This window comes from Leptonotus elevatus, chromosome 10, assembly GCF_054856555.1.
Source record: "Leptonotus elevatus isolate MCC_2025b chromosome 10, RoL_Lele_1.0, whole genome shotgun sequence".
Lineage (NCBI taxonomy): Eukaryota > Metazoa > Chordata > Actinopteri > Syngnathiformes > Syngnathidae > Leptonotus > Leptonotus elevatus.
Window position 1 is genome coordinate 9,352,681 of NC_141248.1, and position 20,997 is coordinate 9,373,677.

The 20,997-nt window shown below is 38.1% G+C and overlaps 1 protein-coding gene across 9 annotated transcripts in view; it reads left to right on the top strand.

Annotated features, from left to right (window-relative positions):
* The window catches only part of chl1b (cell adhesion molecule L1-like b), a 74,006-nt gene that overhangs the window by 46,847 nt on the left and 6,162 nt on the right, over nucleotides 1-20,997 (top strand). For 5 of the 9 annotated variants that reach the window (XM_086086905.1, XM_086086900.1, XM_086086897.1 and 2 more), the window contains 14 exons: nucleotides 1,834-1,945; nucleotides 2,223-2,389; nucleotides 2,472-2,637; nucleotides 2,750-2,874; nucleotides 3,195-3,296; nucleotides 3,563-3,760; nucleotides 3,985-4,055; nucleotides 4,642-4,864; nucleotides 6,625-6,660; nucleotides 6,909-7,024; nucleotides 7,244-7,448; nucleotides 7,577-7,699; nucleotides 10,285-10,464; nucleotides 16,074-16,205. In XM_086086905.1, the coding sequence (XP_085943031.1) occupies nucleotides 1,834-1,945; nucleotides 2,223-2,389; nucleotides 2,472-2,637; nucleotides 2,750-2,874; nucleotides 3,195-3,296; nucleotides 3,563-3,760; nucleotides 3,985-4,055; nucleotides 4,642-4,864; nucleotides 6,625-6,660; nucleotides 6,909-7,024; nucleotides 7,244-7,448; nucleotides 7,577-7,699; nucleotides 10,285-10,464; nucleotides 16,074-16,205 (1,956 nt within the window). The remainder of the gene's footprint in view (nucleotides 1-1,833; nucleotides 1,946-2,222; nucleotides 2,390-2,471; nucleotides 2,638-2,749; nucleotides 2,875-3,194; nucleotides 3,297-3,562; nucleotides 3,761-3,984; nucleotides 4,056-4,641; nucleotides 4,865-6,624; nucleotides 6,661-6,908; nucleotides 7,025-7,243; nucleotides 7,449-7,576; nucleotides 7,700-10,284; nucleotides 10,465-16,073; nucleotides 16,206-20,997) is intronic. The other 4 variants (XM_086086902.1, XM_086086903.1, XM_086086906.1 and 1 more) reach the window with 1 other exon arrangement.

The following is a 20,997-nucleotide window of genomic DNA, read 5'->3' on the forward strand; positions in this document are numbered from 1 at the left end:
AAGACAATACTGTAATAAATGTCAAAGTTGGCACGGAGTTATGTTGAGATTGCTGAGTGATGTGCCTGTTAGTGAGCTGGTCCCGATGTTGGCATACGTCCATAATGCTGAAAGGAACTGCCGATGAGCCTCATTTTGTTATTGTAGCTGTTTGCACTCCCAGAGGAGCAATACGTTCTATTCCTTGACATTTAAATGCTAACAAGTTCTTGTCCATTCCACAATGTCCCCAAATAACAACAGTTCAATTAAAAGCAAAGTAAAGAAAAGTAGCTTAATAAAATTGCTAAGAGAACGTACAGTGCAAGTTCGTGATTTAAAAAATGCTTTGGAAGATATTAATCTTAACTCTTTTACTGCCAAACGTTATCCAAAAAGACAACCTCTAGAGTTTCAGCCGATTTTGAGCATTTTCACTCATCTTTCAAGGCAAACTGAATAGTGCGTGCTATGACGTAAACATGGTGGATACGATATGAAAGATAGATTGGATTTCATTCTCTCATTAGAAAAAAAAAGTATGATTTCTACCTTATTCCGTTCTTTAGTAATCACCATTTGAAAATAGATAATTTGAGTGACACCGAGCTATAATGGAAAAAATAAGGAGAACTTTTTGCGAAAAAAAAAAAAAATTCTGCATGACAGTGACTTTGGCTCTAATATTTATTGGTTTGGGGGAGATCTGTGATCAATCAACGGTTTGATCAATCACGGCATCCTTGAAAACGTATTTCACAAGAATTGTATTTCAATTGCTTTGATGCACAGGATCCCATTGAAAAGAGATACAATGCTGCTATCAGCTGGCCATAGTTAGTGCGGGGGGGGGGGGGGGGGGGGGTGCGGGGGTTGGGGGGGGGGGGTGAATTCCCAGCTCATTCATGAAACCACAGCTGCCCAAGACATTTCGCTGCTGCCCATCAAAAAAAAAAAACTTGTTGACGCCAATTAACGATGTTGGTGGTCCATGGTGGAATTTCAGAAACGTTTTCAGCAGCAAAAGAGTTCATGGGGAAAATAACATATTTTTAACCTGGATTATAAAGCATTTAAACTTTGGACTGACTTCACTTCCATTGTTAAACAGCACAACAGCTAAATACTACTTCACCATCTTTGCTTTGAACTTTAGGTTCCACTAAATGACTCGAGTCTGCAGACATCACAGCCCTACTAAAATTATTTGCCATTAGCATTTATTTAATGTAATTAGGACCTACATCAGTCAGCAATTTATTGACCAGTAGCAGAGTTTTAAAATCTACAACTGACTGTAAAGCCTTTAGGACTGGATATGTTCTGATCTCTTTTTTTCTGGTCAGAACTTGAGTTGTGGCGTTTTTAATGAACTGCAGTCTGCAGATGTGTGATGCACTTTTAGAGAGTCAACACCAAACATTTCTTTAACTCTTTTGTTTGTAAATGTTTTTAGTAGTTGCAGTTTTAATTATGTAAAGCACACCTTGTCTTTGAATTGTGCTACATAAATAAAGCTGCCTTGCCTTAAAAAAAACAAGTTGAACAGTATCTGAATGCTAAATTACGAGACAAGACAGCTTGGTGGCATCCTTGGCTAAAACTGTTAAGGTATATAGTGTATGTTCAAAGATTCATTGTGTGCTCCTTTGATTCTTCTCACAAAAACCTCTGATTAATTAAGGCACAGAAAAGACAATTGCATTTCCCAAAGTTAAACCAATATTAGTTGTTTCACTCGAGTCGGTACTGCAGTGTGCGTCAGCTGAATGCCACGCCTTCTTTTGTTCACTGAGTAGTGTGGTTCCCATCACATGCGCGCACTGCTTCTCATTCAAATCTACTGCTTTGCAGATCTCCCTCCAATGATTCTTACAAAGGAGGGGGAGGATTACACTGCTGTCGAAGGGAGGGGAGTGATGATGGACTGCAATGTCTTCAGCTCTCCGCCATCGACAATCACTTGGTGGGTGGACAGGCTGTTGCTATTCTTCCTCTTTAACAACAGGGAGCAGTAGATCTCAACCACTGGATGCATTGTCCTTCATTAACATCTTTGCTTTGCAGCATATTTTTACGAGCTCCTAATACATGGAAAGCTTTAGCTTCACTTAAAATTGATAGAACTGACAGAGACAATGTGTGTAGCTAACAAGCAACATCAATGAGTGCAAGTTGACTTAGCATTAGCTCTTCAAAGAATGTTGAAAAGTTGACTAATTTTATGTATTTATTGTTTGCAGGAAGAACGATGATTCCTCTGAATCTGTGGTGGGGCCACGGTTTACCGTCCATGAAAATGGCTCGTTGGAGATCTACACCACAAAAAAAGATGACACAGGACAGTATACATGTTACGCCAAAAACATAGAAGGATCATCTGCCATTGAAGCTTCACTTTATGTGAAAGGTATGATATGTTTTACCTGATGTGTTTGTTGTGGTTCTTAGTCCTCATAAGGAGGAAACTAAATATGGTCCTGCTTATAAAGATCCCACAAGAATAACAGTGGCCCCGGAAGGCCAGCAGATCCTAATAGGCACCACAGCCCAGTTCTCATGTCTGGCAGAATACGACAAGTCCTTCAGCGACGACTTTGAGCTCCTGTGGGAAAAAGACGATATGGACATAGGCCTCAATTATACTGAGAATTCCAGGTAGGCTACTGAATTTTTTCTGTATTGCATTACAGACCTATTCCCTGCTGAAAAGTCATTTTACTGCTTAGTTCTGTCAATCAATATTGTGTATCCATCATCTCGTTAACAGATACTTTGCGGAGGATGGTATCCTTCAAATTTTCAATGTAAGCCACAAGGACCAGGGTGTGTACACATGTGTAGGAAGAACTCCAGTGGACCGGGACACCGCATCTGCATTGCTTATGGTGTTAGGTGAGCTGACATAGAAATACAATTTTATATGCAGTCCAGAAATTCCCAATAACATTTTACGTTATGACATTTGAGAACAGATCAATACGTCAGCAAGCCTAAGCAGAATTTACCACGGCTTTAACAGTGAAATACTGTATTATATGCTATCATAAGCATGAGCAATCGTTTTGACATCACCCATCTCCATTTCAGTGAAGCAGGCTTTTCCACATCTTATCACTGCTGGGATGATTTGATTGAAAATTGTTGCCTTGGCCTCGTTTCCAGCTGAGATTGATGTGTCTGTGATTTTTCCAAACCCATGTCGTGGATTCCAGATGTCCCTGATGCACCTGAGCACTTGGTACTCTCAGAGCACAAGACCAAAAGTGTGAAACTGAAATGGACCCCAGGGGACAATCACAACAGCTCAACCACAGGTAAAAGGAAAATCCATGCAGCAGTCTGGTGTTAATATGACATACATCATTTTTGTTCTAATTTTGTGCAAGGGTTCACCGTATGTTTATTCAACATGTATCAATTATTGAGCCATCCAAGCATGAATTGTGATCAGCGTCTCTGTGGAATATACAAGCCCAAAGCAGAGAGCGAGGAGAGCTTTGCACAGCCTGTGGTTAGATAAGCAATTCTTTGGCAAGAACCGTCGCGGTTAGGGGCTGATTGTCTCTCTGCCTTTCAACAGAGTTTATTATTCAATACGAGGAGAGCCAGTGGGAGCCTGGAAATTGGAAGGAGCTGCTCAGGGTACCTGGGAATCACATTTCGTCCGTCCTCAAACTACACGGTCATGTCGACTATCGTTTCCGTGTGGCTGGTGTTAACGGTGTCGGGAGAGGCCCTCCCAGTGAGCCCACAGAGAGATACAAAACCCCTCCAACAGGTCTAATGCATCCTCCGTGTATTGTTTATTATGCTTTATATGTCTGGATAAGGGGACTGAGGCCACTAAAGCCGCCAAAATTGTGCTCTGTGTGAACGTTCAAACACTCAGAGCTGTGACATAATTGATTCCACTCTTGTTGAAAATCTTTTGTGTGCCCATTTCACTTGAGACATCTCACACACTAACAATTCTGACTAAAGCTGTACTCGCTGTTTTCACAGCCCCGGACAAGAACCCGGAAAATATTAAAATCGAAGGTCATTTGCCGCATGAAATGGATATCAACTGGGAGGTAAGAAAGGATTATGGGGCTTGTATCATTCCTTTGCAACAGATCTTGTTGTCTGGACTAAAAGAATAACACATCGACTACCTTTTAAGTTAGGAGAGCAAACATTCATTTTAATTTGAATGAGGTTCCGTTGAAAGCTGCCCGTGAGAAAGACAATGTTCATATTCAGTTTTATTGTTGTGAGACAAATCTTGCTTTCACCTCTTAGCTGGTTCTGGAGTCACAGAAAGAAGGCTTCTGAATCCTGGATTGATGAGCTACCCCTTTTGTTAATGATGTTCTTTTGTGGATTATGCTATCGCATTCTATTTCTTGCAGACCTCTATTTAGAGATAAATTGCAATATGCTCAATTCTACATTTAAGAAAAGCCCCGCTAGAGCAGGATACTCAGCCCATTGTTTTAATAGATGGCAAGATAAAACACTGCGAGTGCTCCAAGCGCTGACTTCTCATCTTAGTGAAATGGAAGGAGTAACATTGTGGAAGAGAAATAAAAGGGGTATTTTACACAATAAAGGAAGCCACGTTTAAAAGCCACCTTTTTAATCTCCTTTTTTATTTTTTTTTATTTTTTTACTATTTAGCCCTTGTTGCCAATTGAACACAATGGGCCAGGTCTTGAGTACAAAGTGAGCTACAGACGACAGGATTTGGAGGATGACTGGAAGGAGCACATCGTGAAGAGACACTCGTTTGTGGTGAAGAGCACACCCACGTTTGTGCCCTATGAGATCAAGATCCAAGCCAGGAACAACCAGGGTTGGGGGCCGGAGCCAAAAATAATGACAGGCTACTCTGGCGAAGATTGTGAGTATTCACTTGTTTAATGTGGTTTGAAACTTACACTAATTATTTTTTAATCTTTACAGCCAACGGTATCTAATGTGGAAGCAATGCTTGTGGGAGAATCATTAATAATTAAGGAAATTGGCTTTAGACGAGTGTTTTGGTTATACTGTTTGTCTCAATTTCAAACAGCTGCAGGCTGCAACTCTTATTATCTTACCCCTTGCAGCAAATGTAAACAATGTTTGGAACTACAACTTGTTTTGTTTTTCAAACTATAGCTTTGTTGAATGTACTTTACTAATAAGTGTTACAGCCTGGATGAGGGAGATATTAATGACCAATCAGACACAGATGCGTCTTCTCCAGCGGCTAAAGCGAGAATCTTTATCTTATGAATATTCACAAAAAGTACAAATATACTTGAACACAAATTTGGCAACATTAGTACAAAAACAATATTCTTCCAATTACCATATGATATAGTTGAGGCAGGCAATACAGCCTAAAAAAAAAAAAAAAATCTAGGGTTTTAAAGTACATTTCAAATACACATGAACATACATAGACAGATTGTGCATCTAAAGCCTATTATTGCTACCATAAAAAGTTTTTAAATATGTTCATACAAAGTACTAATAATTCTTAACACAAATAAGCATTTTAACCCTTTGGCAATCTATACATCAGGAATCGCAACGTATGTACGAACATGTACACTTCACGTGACCTCTTCATAAACGACATGCCCATTTGTAATGGCCGCGTCTAGCTGGCGTATCTAACAAGGGAATATACACGACGGTACAGCTTTCAAAACATTCAAAATCACACAAGTAGTTCAAAACGAACTTTCTAGTAACTCTTCTCTTAATGTTAATGCACAAAATGTTTACTTTCATACCTGGATGAGAGAGATATCAATGACCACTCGGCCACAGATGCGTCTTCTCCAGCGGCTAAAGCGATAATGAGCATTGCGACGAGAGCTCCCTCTTCCGTCCTTATCAGACATCACGAGTCGATCGCAAATCACACTTTTCAAAGAGGCTTTAAGATCACTGATGACATTGCGCAGTTATATAGACAGTGGACAGCAAGTGGCAAAATGGCTGCCCGCTGGGATGGATAAAAATGGGTCGATTTAGCTGCTTACCAGTAAATAATATTCCACAAACACAGTATTAATCATAATGCCTTGTTTAGAATAGTGAGAACACGTAGAACATATCATCGTAAAGAAAAAAAATGTCTTGACTTCCTCTTTAAGATTGCCATATTGAGTATAAGATTCAAGATGTTTTATTTTAATAAGCTCATGGGTTACACATGGGTTTCACAAAAGGCAGATAACACAAATTCTCACTAGTGAGCTCACAACAGACAGCTCAAACTATCGTTTTAGTTTGTTTTGTTTTTTTTATGTGAAAAGTTGCTAGAAATCTAACTTTTTGAATTTAATCAATTTGTACCCTCTGAGAGCTATTTTTTCCTGACAGACATAAACGCATATGGATTCTAGATATTGAACAGTACATTTTCGAGTAGCCAGTGTGTTTGTGATCTATTGTTTTAATATAAAAAGAAAAGACAAGAAAGAGGAACATTAGATAAGAATGAGTGCTTTGACTTCAGCTTCACGAATTCATTTCTATGCCGTAGTATTCAGCTATTCATTAACATTGAATTGACATATTTTAGTATGAGCTTAGCTTTGAAGGTTATGTACCTATGTGTTTTCTGGAGAAAAGTGTGCAACCACCTGTATTTTTTGTGTTTAGCTTTCTTTTGGACTTGTCCCCAGGAGACCAACACAGGTCACGACCTCTAGATAGAAGATAAATGGTCCTTCGTGTTACTTACTTTCCACATTTCCCTGTAGTTATGTGTTTTATGTGTTTTCCCAATATATCGCAACCTGTGTTGTCTGATCTTCATTTGTGATGTAGCTTTTCAAATTGAAATTGGATTTTTGTCACAATAGCTCTCCGTGTTCCAAGTTGTAGCTCTGCATGTCTTACATGCATGAAGTGTGTTATATATCCTATTGTGTTTGTTTTTGTAGTTCCGTCGGCTGCACCTGATGATGTAGCTGTGGGGGTGATGAACAGCTCAGTGGTCAAGGTCAGCTGGACTCGTGTAAACAAGGACAAGTTGCATGGACATCTGGGAGGCTACAGGGTAATACTTCAAAACTGGCCCTTGTTTTTAGCCACAGTTTAAATGCAATGACCCTGACCTACTCTAAACGTTTGGTGCACTAATGCCGCTGTCACCTACACATTCCCCTCAGCACAATGCACTTCTGCATGCCCTCCTTAACATTTTGTTACACATATAAAAGGACTGTGTTGCTGGATATTTACTGAGGCTGTAATGAGCGTCTCTTTCTTTGTGTAGATAAACTGGTGGCATCTGCGCAGTTTGTTGGATTTGAAGAAAAGCCACGGAGACAAACACACACTAACGTTACCTGGCGACCGTAGCCACACAATCATACCCAGACTACAACCCTTTTCCGAGTACAGCCTCATTGTCATGACCTTTAACGGTCGTGGCAACGGTCCTGGCAGCCATCCTGTCAACTTCAAAACCCCAGAGGGAGGTAGGATTGTGAAAAAAAACAACATGGAGTGTATTAATTTCAAACTTGTGAAGCTAATAACAACAAAGGAACATTTGGTTTCAGAATTCAACTTTTTGCTGTTTTCCCCCTTTTTTTTTGCCCCACAGTTCCTGAGAAAAATTCAGTTTTCAAGGTCACAGACACACAGAAGCACACTGTCTCTCTGGCTTGGGCACCGCCATCAAAGCCGAATGGGATTCTGACAGGATACCTTTTAGAGTATCAGCTAAGTATGTATCAATTATTTTCAAAATACTGTATTTTCCCTTTATTTAACTCATTTGCTCCCAAAAGCATATAAAAACGTTCTATTTTAAATATTGCCATGGTCCCAGAAACATATTTATAAGTGTTTTTGTTCATATTTTTTTTATGCTAGAGTATACACAGAAGGCTTTGATGCAGCCTCTGACCAGAAGAGGTTAAAGCAGTGGTAGTTATAAAAAAAATGGCCAGCAGGTGGCAGAAGACTATAAGAGGTCAACAGGGTCATGTTTATGTTGTAACAAACTCTGTTCCCCAGTGTTTTCAACAGGTTTGTGAATAATGATGAAACTTAGCTATATTCTAATGCTAACTGCTGAAAAACGGAAACTGATACAAATATACATACTTTTTTCCCTGATGAAAGAAGAGACTCTTATCTTTCTTTTGGTAGGTTCCATGTTTTTATAGCAATAAAACAGAATATTCTGTGGACCTTGCAAAATCAGTCAAAATCCAATAAAACAGCCAGGAGCGAAGGGAGTTGCTTCAGTGAAAATGGTTGAGAGTCAATGAGTTAAAAGTCTTAAATTTTCTCAATAATCGAAGACGCGCCTAATAATGAAATGTGCCTTTTGTGTGCACTGAGTTTCAAAATCGGCAAATGGAGTTGTGCGACTTCGGTAAGCGCTCCGCTTGACTGACTGTGTGGGAGCATTTCCGCGGACACGTTACTTATATAAAGGAAATGCGACCCTGGTTGAGGACTGGCGGGCATGATGAGAATCTGAAAGAGTCAACTGAAAGATGACGTCTTGGTGCTTTCACAGAAACTGCCACTAGTGATGGCAAAATGAAGCTTCATGAAGCATTTGCGATATTTTTGACTCCTCTAGATGGTGCTCTTGGTTTAAAGATAAAGGCAAGTGCAATGAAAATGGATTACATTTGCATTGCATCTTTGAATCATGAGTGCCATCTAGAGGAGTCAAAAAATATGGCAAATGCTTCATGAAGCTTCATTTTGCCATCACTAACTGCCACTTATGGTGCCTATACTGGGAGGCAGCAAAGAGCGAGTAACACCACAATTTGTGAATGGATTGTGCATGTTTGGGCTGTGTCTACTTGCACCGTTGTTCGAGCTCAAAAAGTAATTACTTTTTTATTTTATCATTTGAAGATGCCAGAATTTGCACATAATTGTATATATTTGTCTGTCTGATGACATTGTTTTTTAAAATAAATCAGACTTTATGTTCAAGCAGATACTCAGTACTTCAGTATTCTTTTTAGCGAATACTTTTTTTTACTTGTACCTGAGTAATTTTTTTGATGACTACTTTTTACTTTTACTTGAATAATATTATTTGGAAGTAACGCTACTCTTACGTAAAATGTTTGGCTTGTCTGCCCATCTCTGGACATTTTGGGAAATAGCATACCACACAAAAAGAAAGTCTTGTCTTGCTGTCCAAACCTGCAACACGTTATGCAACGGAAATCGTTCTGCCCCATAAATGGGACAGAGGTCGTGATGAGGTCACAATGTGTGTATAGGAAACATATCAGGGTGATGTCTGCTTGCCATAATCATTCCTTGACTCATGCAGAGCAAGGCTACTGTGCAGTTGGCAGGGGACATCACCGCAATCGCTCACAGTCCCAACAGGATTTGATTACATCCTGCTCTCATCAAACAAAAGTAAAAGTAAAGCTTAGGAGTCACTTCCAACATCATCTTATTGCCACATTTCCTGGCTAATTGAGTTTGATTTGGCAGCTGAGGAAGAGGCCCAAATGTCAGCGTATTTCAGGAGAGGACATTTTCAGTGTGCCTCAGCGATAGAGCTGATGTACTCGTTGATATGTGACGACGTTATGTTAAAGTCCCCTTGAAGCAAGCTATGCTATGTGCAAAAAGTTGGGGATAATGCATTCAGCTGCCAACGTGCTGTCAGTGACAGGTGAAATTTCAAGCTAAGGAGCAGCTGCTACATGGCTACACCCACATGGCAGCTTTTAATGGCTTTTACATCCCACAAGTTTCACTGCAGTTATAAAACTGTTACATGGAAGATGCACTGTAGGAGAATGGATAAAATATTCTGATCATCATATCAAATGCAGTGCCAAATTTACAAATGTATTTTTAGTCAGAAACTCAATGCCCAAAACAATCACATTCACTTTCAGATTTGGTTGATATCCATGGTGTCATTTAATTTTGGTTTCAAGTTAAATTTTTAAAGGGGAAGTCAATTCAAAAATGTTCTTTCCAATAATATACTATGCACCACTAGTCTAAACATGGCATTCTGAATAAAAATGCGTTTGTGAAATATTAATTAAGCAGCAACATCCACATAAAAAATAAATAAATAATTTTAGGCCCCGTCCACTCGAAAGCCAGTTTCAATGTATCCTCACAAGTTTCTTACACTGTTTAGGTGTATATATGTATATATATATATATATATATATATATATATATATATATATATATAGTTTAGTCAAAGAGCATTTCATAGCTGCGACTTTTAAGATCATTCTGAATTTCATGATTCATCTGTGAGTAAAAATGTTTTTGTCAACTTATGATTGAATGTAGTTAACGACACGGAGGAAGTTGGACAACTGCAGACTATCGACATTAGCAAACCCGACACGATCAAGTGGACCCTGCGAGACTTGGAGCCGTTAAGCAAATACAAGTTCCACCTGCGTTCCTGCACCACAGTGGGCTGTGGGCCCATTACCAGTGAGGAGAGCACCACCACTCTTGAAGCAAGTGAGTAATAGGGGGAAGCAACATTGTTTAAATTGGATTGAAGAAACTGGTGTGTGTTGGTGTTACATTAAAAGGCAACAACAACATTAGAGTTATGGCACAGAATTGGTTCAGTATAATCCAGGCTTAGTGAGGCGCATAACAAAGCCATTTTTTTGTTTTTGTTTTCCAAACAGCATTCAGCCTGTAAAAGCTGCAGCCTGGGCAGCCGAGCTTTGCTTTTGTCCCAGTAAGTTATATTGGTGGACAAACAATGTAATATGTCTGCCCTGCCACTTTTCATTTGTCACTGCCAGAGCAAGTGTTTATTGATTGGATGGAAAGTGCAAGTTATGAGACAATCAGCAAAGAAAGAAAATTGCTTTGAGCAGGGAGGAACTGAAGGTTCCGATAATGAATTGTGCAATCATGAAAAAAGACGCTGAGTAAGTCCGCATAATGATCCAGCTTGTATCATATAATTGTGCCTTTGTCATGACACATCATTTGTGGAGGATTACATGGCACACCTCGAGTGAAGGCAATCTCTGAACTCGACTGTCGCGTGAACAATTGGAGAGGAAATGAAACAGGAACATATTTAAGTTTCAATACAAACAGGCTGTAGGCATCCTCGATGACTAGACGGTGCTTTTAATTTACTAGCACTGTGCCATAATGAAAGTTGTTATTTGGCTGCAAGTCCTGCAAAGCGAAACTTAATTGTCTCTCTGTCAGTGATTGCTTGTTTGAATGTTAAAAAGCAGAAAGGAATGATTACAAGAATTGTCTTTTCTGTATTCCGTTTCCTTTTTTTACATCACTGCATGTGTAACAATTACAGTAAGTATCAAAGGTATTAGAATATTTGCTGGTACCCTGTGAAAGTGCACCGTTCATTGTTGTCTACTCGCTGTCGTGCTGCGTAAAAGGGCTTCCCTTCAAGCGGAACCTTTGATCATGCAATGTCTAATGTGTTTCAATGCCTGCTTAGCAATGCATTTGCTTGTCCCTTCTGTATTTTTTCTTTCTTTTTTTTTTTAATCTGCCCCTACAGCTTTCACTCTGCCTCCCACTGATGGCCCCAGTATGTAGAACAGAGTAGATGCATGGCATTTCACACATACAGTACACATGCAATCACACAAGGCGTTACAGCTAATTATAATACTAATAGTAATCCATAACTTTGGGGTACAGGTATACCTCATTCAAGGGGCATATTTGACATGTTTTTATTACTTAAAAAATATATAATATAGCGTGAACATAATATATGTGCAGATAATTAAACGTGTACTGTTTGCCACCAGTATTTAATGCATATTGTTATGAAGAAAAAAAGAAAATCTTTTTCTAAACTCTAGTCGCCTCATTAATAATTATTCTATTTAGCAGTCAAAGGGATCATTCATCCTCTATTAACGTTGTCTCCCCAGCGATACAGAAATTCTCTTATTGAGACGTATGATAATCCAAGGTCCAAAAAATGAAGAGAAAAAGCTGAATCATACTAGACTAAATAAACCATATTACATGTGTAATTCGTCTTGCACTGTAGCAGCATGAATAGTCACTAATCTAGCTAGAAGCTACTGAGTAGTCGAAGCGCATGCACACCAAAATAATGGGTAGTTAAAAAGCATGCATATCAACACGAGAAAGTGGTAATATCAGCCCTATCACAATAACTTTAAGGTCTATGTTTCTTTTCAGGCAAATCCGCTCCTTCCTCACCTCCAAGTACTCCCAAGTACCTAATGACCAAATCTACTCAGTCCACTATAGGTAGAACTTCAGCACATAAATGGCACCATAAAGCACTAAAGCCATAAAATGAACAAGTTGTAAAAGTCTTGTCAGAGTATTTTGTTCGCAATTAGCAAGGTTATAGTTAACGGAAACTAATGAAATAAATGAACTAAGACTAAAATTGGGAGGTAAAAATGTGAATGAAATATATATATTTAAATGCTTTTAAAAAAGAAAACTAAGTGAAACTGCGTATTACGTTTCTAAAACTAACTAAAGCAAAATCGGCAAATGAATCTGGTGGCAGTCAATAAAAAAGTGCCACCCGATGACATCACTCCCAGGCCACAGCTGTGCTTGTTGCTTGTGTGTCACGCTCAGCCCGAAACGTGACCCTAAAGAGAAGAAGTGTTCTCCTTTTTTTGCTTCATTTAGCTTTTTTGCTTTGTTGAAACATTTTTGTTAAATCAAAGCATATTCTCATCCTCCGTTTGATTTGTGGATGGTTGTTTCTAAAATGTGTTAAATTAAAATTACATTTTTGCTATACAATATTTACCATGATGATTTTTATTTTGCATACAAGAAATATATATTTTTTTAGACTTAACTAAAACAAATCATTTTCATAAAAAAAAATCAAATAGAAATGATCAAACCTTGCTGTAAAAAAAACAAAAAACTAACTCAAAGCGAAATTAAAACTAACAATACTGAAAATTCCCAAACTATTACAACACTATTCACTAGATTTGTTTTTTGTTGTCTTCGTGTACAGAGAATTATGAAAATGTTCTGACCGTCCACACGTTAATGAGTCTCTGTGCATGATTTATTGCCGTTACTAATTGCGAGCAGAGTGATCCTGCCAACTGATCAATTGGTTCTAATACAGTTTTAATTTCCCTGTTGTACCATGGGGATTAAAAGATACAAGATCTATACTCTAGCCAGACGGTGTAGCTGGAGAATGCCATCACTTGAATGCTACAAACACATCTAATTGTCAGTGATTGATTTCTTGGGCCCGGGTCCCCACTCTACACGGCAGTGTATTGACTCAACGGTCACCTGACTAGCTAAGCAGCAGTACCGCATTGAGACAAGAAGTTGACTGAGCGGAGAGAAAATGAGGAGAAATGTCCTCCGGAGGTATGCTGGGGATTTGGAAGCGCATACTGGGAAGGGTGATATTTATAGGACAGTGCGATAAATGGATAAGTGGAAGCTGTTGGAAGTTATTATATCAAAATTGTTGGTGATGTCGTCTGATCAAAAAGTCCCCTTGACTTTGCTGCTGCATCTTATAGAGCAACTCCCTGTTGTCTGAACAGCTGGTTTCTCCGGCATTTCTAAAGCAAGCTGAGAAGTGCAATGACAAAAAATACACACACACACACACACACACACACACACACACACACACACACACACACACACACACACACACACACACACACACCCCCACACACACACACACACACACACACACACACACACACACACACACACACACACACACACACACAGGAGACAGCCTGAGGATATTTTTAGTTCAAGGTCTGCTCTTAGTCAAATTCATTGTGCAGTTCCAATGATTGGAATTACCATAGTCGCAGCCTAATCCATCAACATTAGTCAAAGAGTGTCATTTGCACTGGTTGGGATGGGCAACACAGACGCAGGTGTCCATGTGTGCTGAATTATCACCTGAGTAAATAAAGCACCTGAGCTGAAGGCACGACACAAGATTTGCATGTTTGCCATGGGGAAATGAAGTGGATTGATGTCGACCTGCTCCGACAGCAGCTGTCAAGGCATACTAATGATGCACATCATTCACTACATTATTAGATGGTGTTCCTCCCCGCTTGACTTGCAAAAGGCCAAGTTATTTGATATGTCGGAATTTCATTATGCAAATTAAAGAGATTCAGAAAAACAAACTGTCAGTCAATTCGAATATCGCTGATAAAAATGACTTATTTTTTTTTAAAGAAAGAAAAAAAATATGTAACTAAAATGTGAATAAAAAGTAGCCTACCAGGTAACTTTCCATTTCTCCGGTTTGTAAAAGCATTTGTACAATTTCATTAAACAATAGGAAATTCAGATTGCCATTATATTTGCTGTTTACGTACAGTAATTGTCCACCTCTCTCTGTGCGATTTCCCCCCCCCAAAATCACGACGAAAACAAAATTGAAAAGCATTGCTGTTCAAATTGATATTTGTCCAGAAGTGCAATTCATTGCATAAAGCCTGTCATGTACTTCATCGTCGTCTGCTTTCACTCCAGTACCGTTTAGTTATTTTAATCAAAGTCTAGTTTGTCTTTGATTTACTGTGTTTGCAGTTACACAGCTTCACATAGCAGCATGTCTTCTTGAACAAAAAAGGATGATGTACTCCAATTGTGCTTCTAAAGTGAACTTGGCAATATGCTGGTGTAATGTAGTCTGGTAGGTTGTCCAGAAGTTATTACATCAAGAGTTTTGCTCCATTTGGTGTTTTATTTGTGCTTTTGGCTTGGAACACTTTATATTTTTGCTGTGTGAAGACAAATCAAACCGGGGGACACGGGTCATAATGTTTACTAACATATATAAAAAAAATAATAATTGCAATTAATCGCATGACTTCAATCGTTAACTCGCGATGAATCTGTTCTAAATGTACAATAAAATATGTTTTCTAAATTTTCATACTCTTGTTAAAATAAAATTGGAAAAAATATTAAACTAAGATATATAGCTGAAATAAGGCTGCATCTTGTAGTCAATGATACAGTAATTTTATAATAATTCATAATATTGAATTACAATTAAAAATATGTACTGTACTGTGAAAAATGAGTGTGATATTGATTTGTGTTGAAGTAATTTATCTGCCACTAGATGGCATAATTTCATTTTTAAGACGTTGGTGACGACTCAGTGCATTTTTCTTTTTATATTAAGGTTCTATCTAATCTTTAACATGAAGTAACTTGTGAAATTCTGCACATTTTTAAAATTGTAAAATAAAACCTGACCCCAGTCTCCACAAATATATGCATTAATATTACATTATTACAGCAACATTTCTACGTGGACATGTTTTCTGCGTTTGCGACTGGAATTTCCCCTGTACTGGCTTTCCAAGTAAGGGGCAGTCATAAATTGCGCGTCAAAATTTTTTTGTGGCATTAACGGAACTTATGATTAACTCAAAATGAACTTTTGTCACCCCTAGTATTAACTCATTTAAACCTAGGAAAGCAGATTGCAGGGGTGAAATCACCCTTATATGTGTACCCTATCCCCCAAAACATGACACTAACACCATGTTTGCAAGGTATAAATGTTGCTAAGAAAGTCCAACTTTAGAGTGGTAGTGTTTGCGCAAAGGTACGTAACTACAAAATTGACTTTTCTGGCTTTAGTTGGCTGTGTGACTGTAAACATCTCAGGCATTTGTCAGGATGGGGTTATTACGCTGACATGTTTTCTGCAGACCGACGCTCAGGTTTAGGTTACTGCATGTGTACAAAGCTGAGCTGAACTGCAGCAAAAAATAAAAATCAACAGAAAAAGCTGCAGGCTACATTGAAATGACCTCCCATTTTTAACAGACGACAGGTGTGTCCTTGTAGAGCGTGGTCCTCCATTGTCTGAAGGATTTAATCTGGCGGTATGGATCAAGGAATTCCATTTGTATAATGCTCAATACTTGATTAATTAGACAGGCGAATTAGCTGTTTAATATTAATATTGGACGGTTTCCATCACTGGACTACAGCTTCTGCATCAGATAGGCTATGTCGATGTAAACATTCAATCAAGCCGTCCGATAAAAAGGTTAAGGCGTGTCAAAGTCACTGAGTATTCTTCTCCTCAGGTCTTGCCAGCATCCACGGAGGAATATCTAACCAGGGATGGTTTATTGGCCTGCTGTGTGCCATTGCTCTACTCACACTGATTGTGCTGATTGCCTGTTTTGTCAACAGAAATAAAGGAGGAAAATATTCAGGTATGTGCTCATGTACAAGCACACACATTTTTATAATCACTCCATATTCCTTATACAGTATATGTATAAAACTATTTTATTTTCAGAGGTGGCAAATGCAGGTCCAGAAAATAAAAACCCTGCCACAGTTTGGCTTTAGCCTCAGGTACTTGTTAGCTAGTTCCCATGGTACTTGTTTACCTGCTAAGGAGCTAGCTAGCTAGCTAGCATCAGGGGTTAAGGCCAAACTGTGGCAGTTTTTTTTTATTTTTGGACCTGGATTTGCCACCTCGGGTTATTTTTGTAGAACATGTACCATATTGGTATAAGTCGCACCAGTAAGAAATGCATCGTGAAGAAGAAGAAGAAAAAAACATAAGTCACTCGATAGTATACAGTAGCCCCAAATCTCTCTTTTTTTTTGGTATTTGACGAAAACTGAGACTACGAACAGTAGAGCTGGGACTCGCCCCCAAACTCCCCGTTCCCTAATCGTGGGTGCATTCAGAAATAGGTCCCAACCGATGCAGTTTGGGGCCGATACCGATTTTTGGCAGAAAAAAATACAGATTACCGATTAATCTGCCGACTATTTAAAAATATATATTTAATGAATAAAATATATATATTTATGGCCTCTAAGGGGCAGTGTGGTGCCATGTTGCGCACACTTAAAGTGAGTACAGAAGAAAGTTGCGATTGAACCCCGACTGTAATTACAAGTTTGCTCTATATTGTTTATTTGGGTGTTACCAACATAACTATGAGATTTGTTTTTCAAAAATCATTTCCAGTACATTTTGTAGAAACTTTATTTGGATGTACACCGCCATTGTTATTTATGTCACAACCCATTTGGTGCGCAGCGACGTAGAATGGCGGCAGGCTCTCTGCCGAGCAATGTGAAACTCCTTTAAAGAAAGCAAGTTAAGCCTCATAGCGTTCCTAAAGAAACAACATGTGATCTGGAGAGTCACCCTCCCCTAACGCCGTGCCCTCGTCATTCACCAGACGCATCCCATCGAAGATTTTTCGGTCTAACAGATGTCTAAATGGTACTTAGACGTCTAGGCTAAAAACGATCTACAAATGGTCTAAAAAGGAAAGTTTTTTAGACGTCTAAACTTAGACGCCTAATAGACGTCTACATCTAGACCCCTCGTCTATTCTTAGACGTTTAAATAACCGCTAATAGACGTCTATTTAGAGATGTCTAAATTTAGACATTAAATCAGGTTGCTAAAAAAGGGACCGCATTTAACCTGTGATCCTTACCTTGATGTAGTTCCAGGATAACAATTCACATCACATGTTTTTTTGAACTTTTAATTAGCTTTCAGTAACACTAATGTCATGCTTATTTTAGCACTGAATATAAATATATCTCTTGATGTTGACATTGACCAATCTATCGTACTTAAATCTAAATCATTAAATTGTTTTCAAACATTATCCAACCATCACAAACATTTTAAAGTGAAAACAATATATTTTTAATTTCTTCACACATTTTCAAACATATTGCAATTTTTTTGTGTGTTTGTTTTGTTTTTTATATATAAAGATATGGTCCAAAAGATTTGTTTTAGTCTGTCCGGGACGTTTCTGGGTGGCAACATCACTATTGAAGATTGCAATTACAATATAGGCATTTCACATATGCTTTTAATTGACAGGGGATTAACATAAGCGTATTCAAACAGCCAATAAAATATCAATATGCAAAGATAGCTCAAGGTGGTTGTGATTACTTCGATAATCAAGATTACTGTGATTCAATCTGTACTTTGTGGAGTTTGGGCAGTTTTTGAGATCGATGCTCTTTTACTATTGGGGTCTTGGAGTCTGTTGGGTGAGGGGGAAAATAAATATGTACAATACTTGACATATACTTGTTAAACTCATTACAAAACACAACACACTTTTAACGTGCTCAGTGCTTTGCATTTGAATTTGATTCTGTGTTGATCATAAAACAAAGTAAATTGCACATTCTAATTACGTCATCAGTTCATCGTTACAGCAAATAAAAACCTACTTTCTAGGCGTCCCACTCCTTCAAACAAACAACAACAAAAAACAGTGAAGTTACACATCTAAATTGCATCTTTGCCATACCATCAGAAAATCTCAACTTTGACATCTACATTTACTGTTTGATTTTATTTTTTTTAATAATAGCCACAGCTAGTTTTGAAATTATTATTCAATGTAATTAATTCAATCATCCGGATTTGGTCTAAAGAGAGTTGAAATGAGAATTTGATTTAGACGTCTAAATCTAGTCTAAATATTAGCTACACTGTAAATTAATCAGTGATTGTTTAAAACGTAGTAATCCAACATTTTGCCATCATTTATACAAACTACAATTCATTTTTTTATTTAATATTTAATATTGACTTGATTAATTGTGTCGTCTAGATTTGGGCTAAAATATAGACCAATTATAGACGGGCTAATTTCGGTCTAAACTTAGACGAGACGTCTAATAGACGTCTATGTCTCAGTGGGATTCAAGAGTTTTGATCGTCCCTTTAGAAACGCTATGGAGACTTACCTTGCTTTCTTTATTGGCGCACACATTGCTCGGTTGAGAGCCTGCCGCCATTCTACATCACTACGCACTGAATGCATTGCGACATGAAAAACAATGGCGGCGTACGTCCAAATAAAGTTTCTACAAAATGTATTAAACTGGAAATGATTTTTGAAAAATTAATCTCATAGTTAAGTTAGTAACAACCAAATAAATAAAATAGAGCAAACTTGTTATGCCAGTAGGGGTTCCTTTTAAAATATATATTTTTTCACACATTGGGAATAATTTGAGCGAAGTATTATTTTACCTGTTTCCCACAGCATTTGTGTGTGAATATTCGTTATTTGAAGGAAAAATATATCACCGAAGTTGATGCTAACTTCCGGTTAGCATTTAAATGGGATCCTCCCTTCGATTTTAGCATTAGGCTAGCAATGTTTTAAAAAACGAAGCATGTTTTGTATTTAAATATACAGTGGATGTAATTCTTATCGTCGTGTCTTTAGTTTAACTCCAACAGCTTAAAGAACGCTTAGGGACAACAGAATAATCAGAATAACATACGCTACACACTTGCTAGTTGCTAATGCTACACAAACAAAATGGTGCGTTCAGGGTACTTTCACAGCGTCGGAAACTTCGGTTTTCTTCAACAAGGTTTTAAGGGAAAAATAATCTGCCATTTGGCCTATTGTTTTAGCCGATGTTTGAAGGACAATAATCGGGCGATTATAATTGACGGCCGATTAATCAACTGGGCCCTATTCAGAAATACACTCTGAACGGACACCGCTTCACTCCGACGGTTCGGAAACTCAGAGCGTTGTTTAAATGTGCTGTTTGGTTATTCAGAGTGCCCCCAAAAAGGGAGTACCAGAGCCCAGTTCGTCAGGCAGTACAGATGGAAACCATTCAAGCATGAACTGTGATTGGTTTATAACATAGGCTGTGTTCGGAATTCAATAAGAGGGGAGCACGGTCTGCCACTCTGAACAATCACTCGCTCAGAGTTTTTCTTTTTAGTTTAAAATGGCTTACCTTAACTATAATCCCACGTCACATTGCAGCCAAAGATACAATCCTGGTCGTTTTTTTGCGCCTTTTGCTGCTGTAAATAGTAAATATTTTTGGTTTTTGTTAGTATGCTAGCGGCGGCAGTTAACATGCACCATACATTAGTAGCCATGATGACTACTTCTTCTTTGTTTTCTTCCATTTCTTCTTCTACTGTGTTGGCAGTTGGCAAATATTTTTGGTGCATTACCGACCGTGGAAAGTAGGTGGCGAAAATTAACAGAAAGTCAACACAATTAGAGAAACGTGATTTTGGGTGCTAGGCCAAGCTCTAATTTTAATTAGTGCTGTCAAAGTTAAAGTGTTTACTCATTGATTGATCACAAAGAAAAATAGTGCATTGATCATCTATTAACGCAGATTAATCACACTATTAATTTTGACCACAGATTATCCTTTAGCTTGGCAGCGGAAAAAGGTAGCACAGGTTGTGTTTGTGCAATAAACTAACTACATACATTAAAGTAAAGCATTTAATAAATGTTTGTGTATGACATTCAGAATATTTGTTCATGTTAAATTACTGGGGTCTTTTTTCTTGATTTTAAATTATGCAAGTAATTAACTGATTCGAAAAAGAGGAGGATGAGAGTGTACAGTGGATCAAAAAATGTTGAAGATATCTTCATAACATTAAATGTTGAAAGAATTAACACATAACAGGTGCTCTTCAAATTTGGCGGTCACAAATGTTGATTAAAAGCCTTTTTAAGTGATTAATCGTGATTAATCAAAATTCTGAAATGTGATTAATCACGATTAAAAATGTTAATCGTTTGAAAGCTCTAATTTTAATATATACAAGTTGCACTTGAGTACAAGTTGCAAGACCAGCAAAACTCCAAATAACAGTACTGTAGTGATAAGAAATTAGTTTTTCTGTCCTGCATTTGTTGCATTATTTTCAAACAATGTAGAGCCCACAGCGGGACAAGATGCAAATGCTGCACATGTTGTTCGTGAGCAGTTAATGATGATATAAGCTTCATGGTTATCTCACTTTTTTTTCTCCTTTCTTGTTTTTCTTATCCCTTCTACCGGGATCTCGAGAGTCCGTAATTGCCTTTATTATTCACAGCTAATGGCCATCAGGTTGGTGTCTATGTCGCATTTGCCGTCTTGAAAACAAAAGGGATACACAGCTCAGTTCTTTGTTCTCTCATTAAATTCCCATTATTGTTGTCTCAAATCGGTATA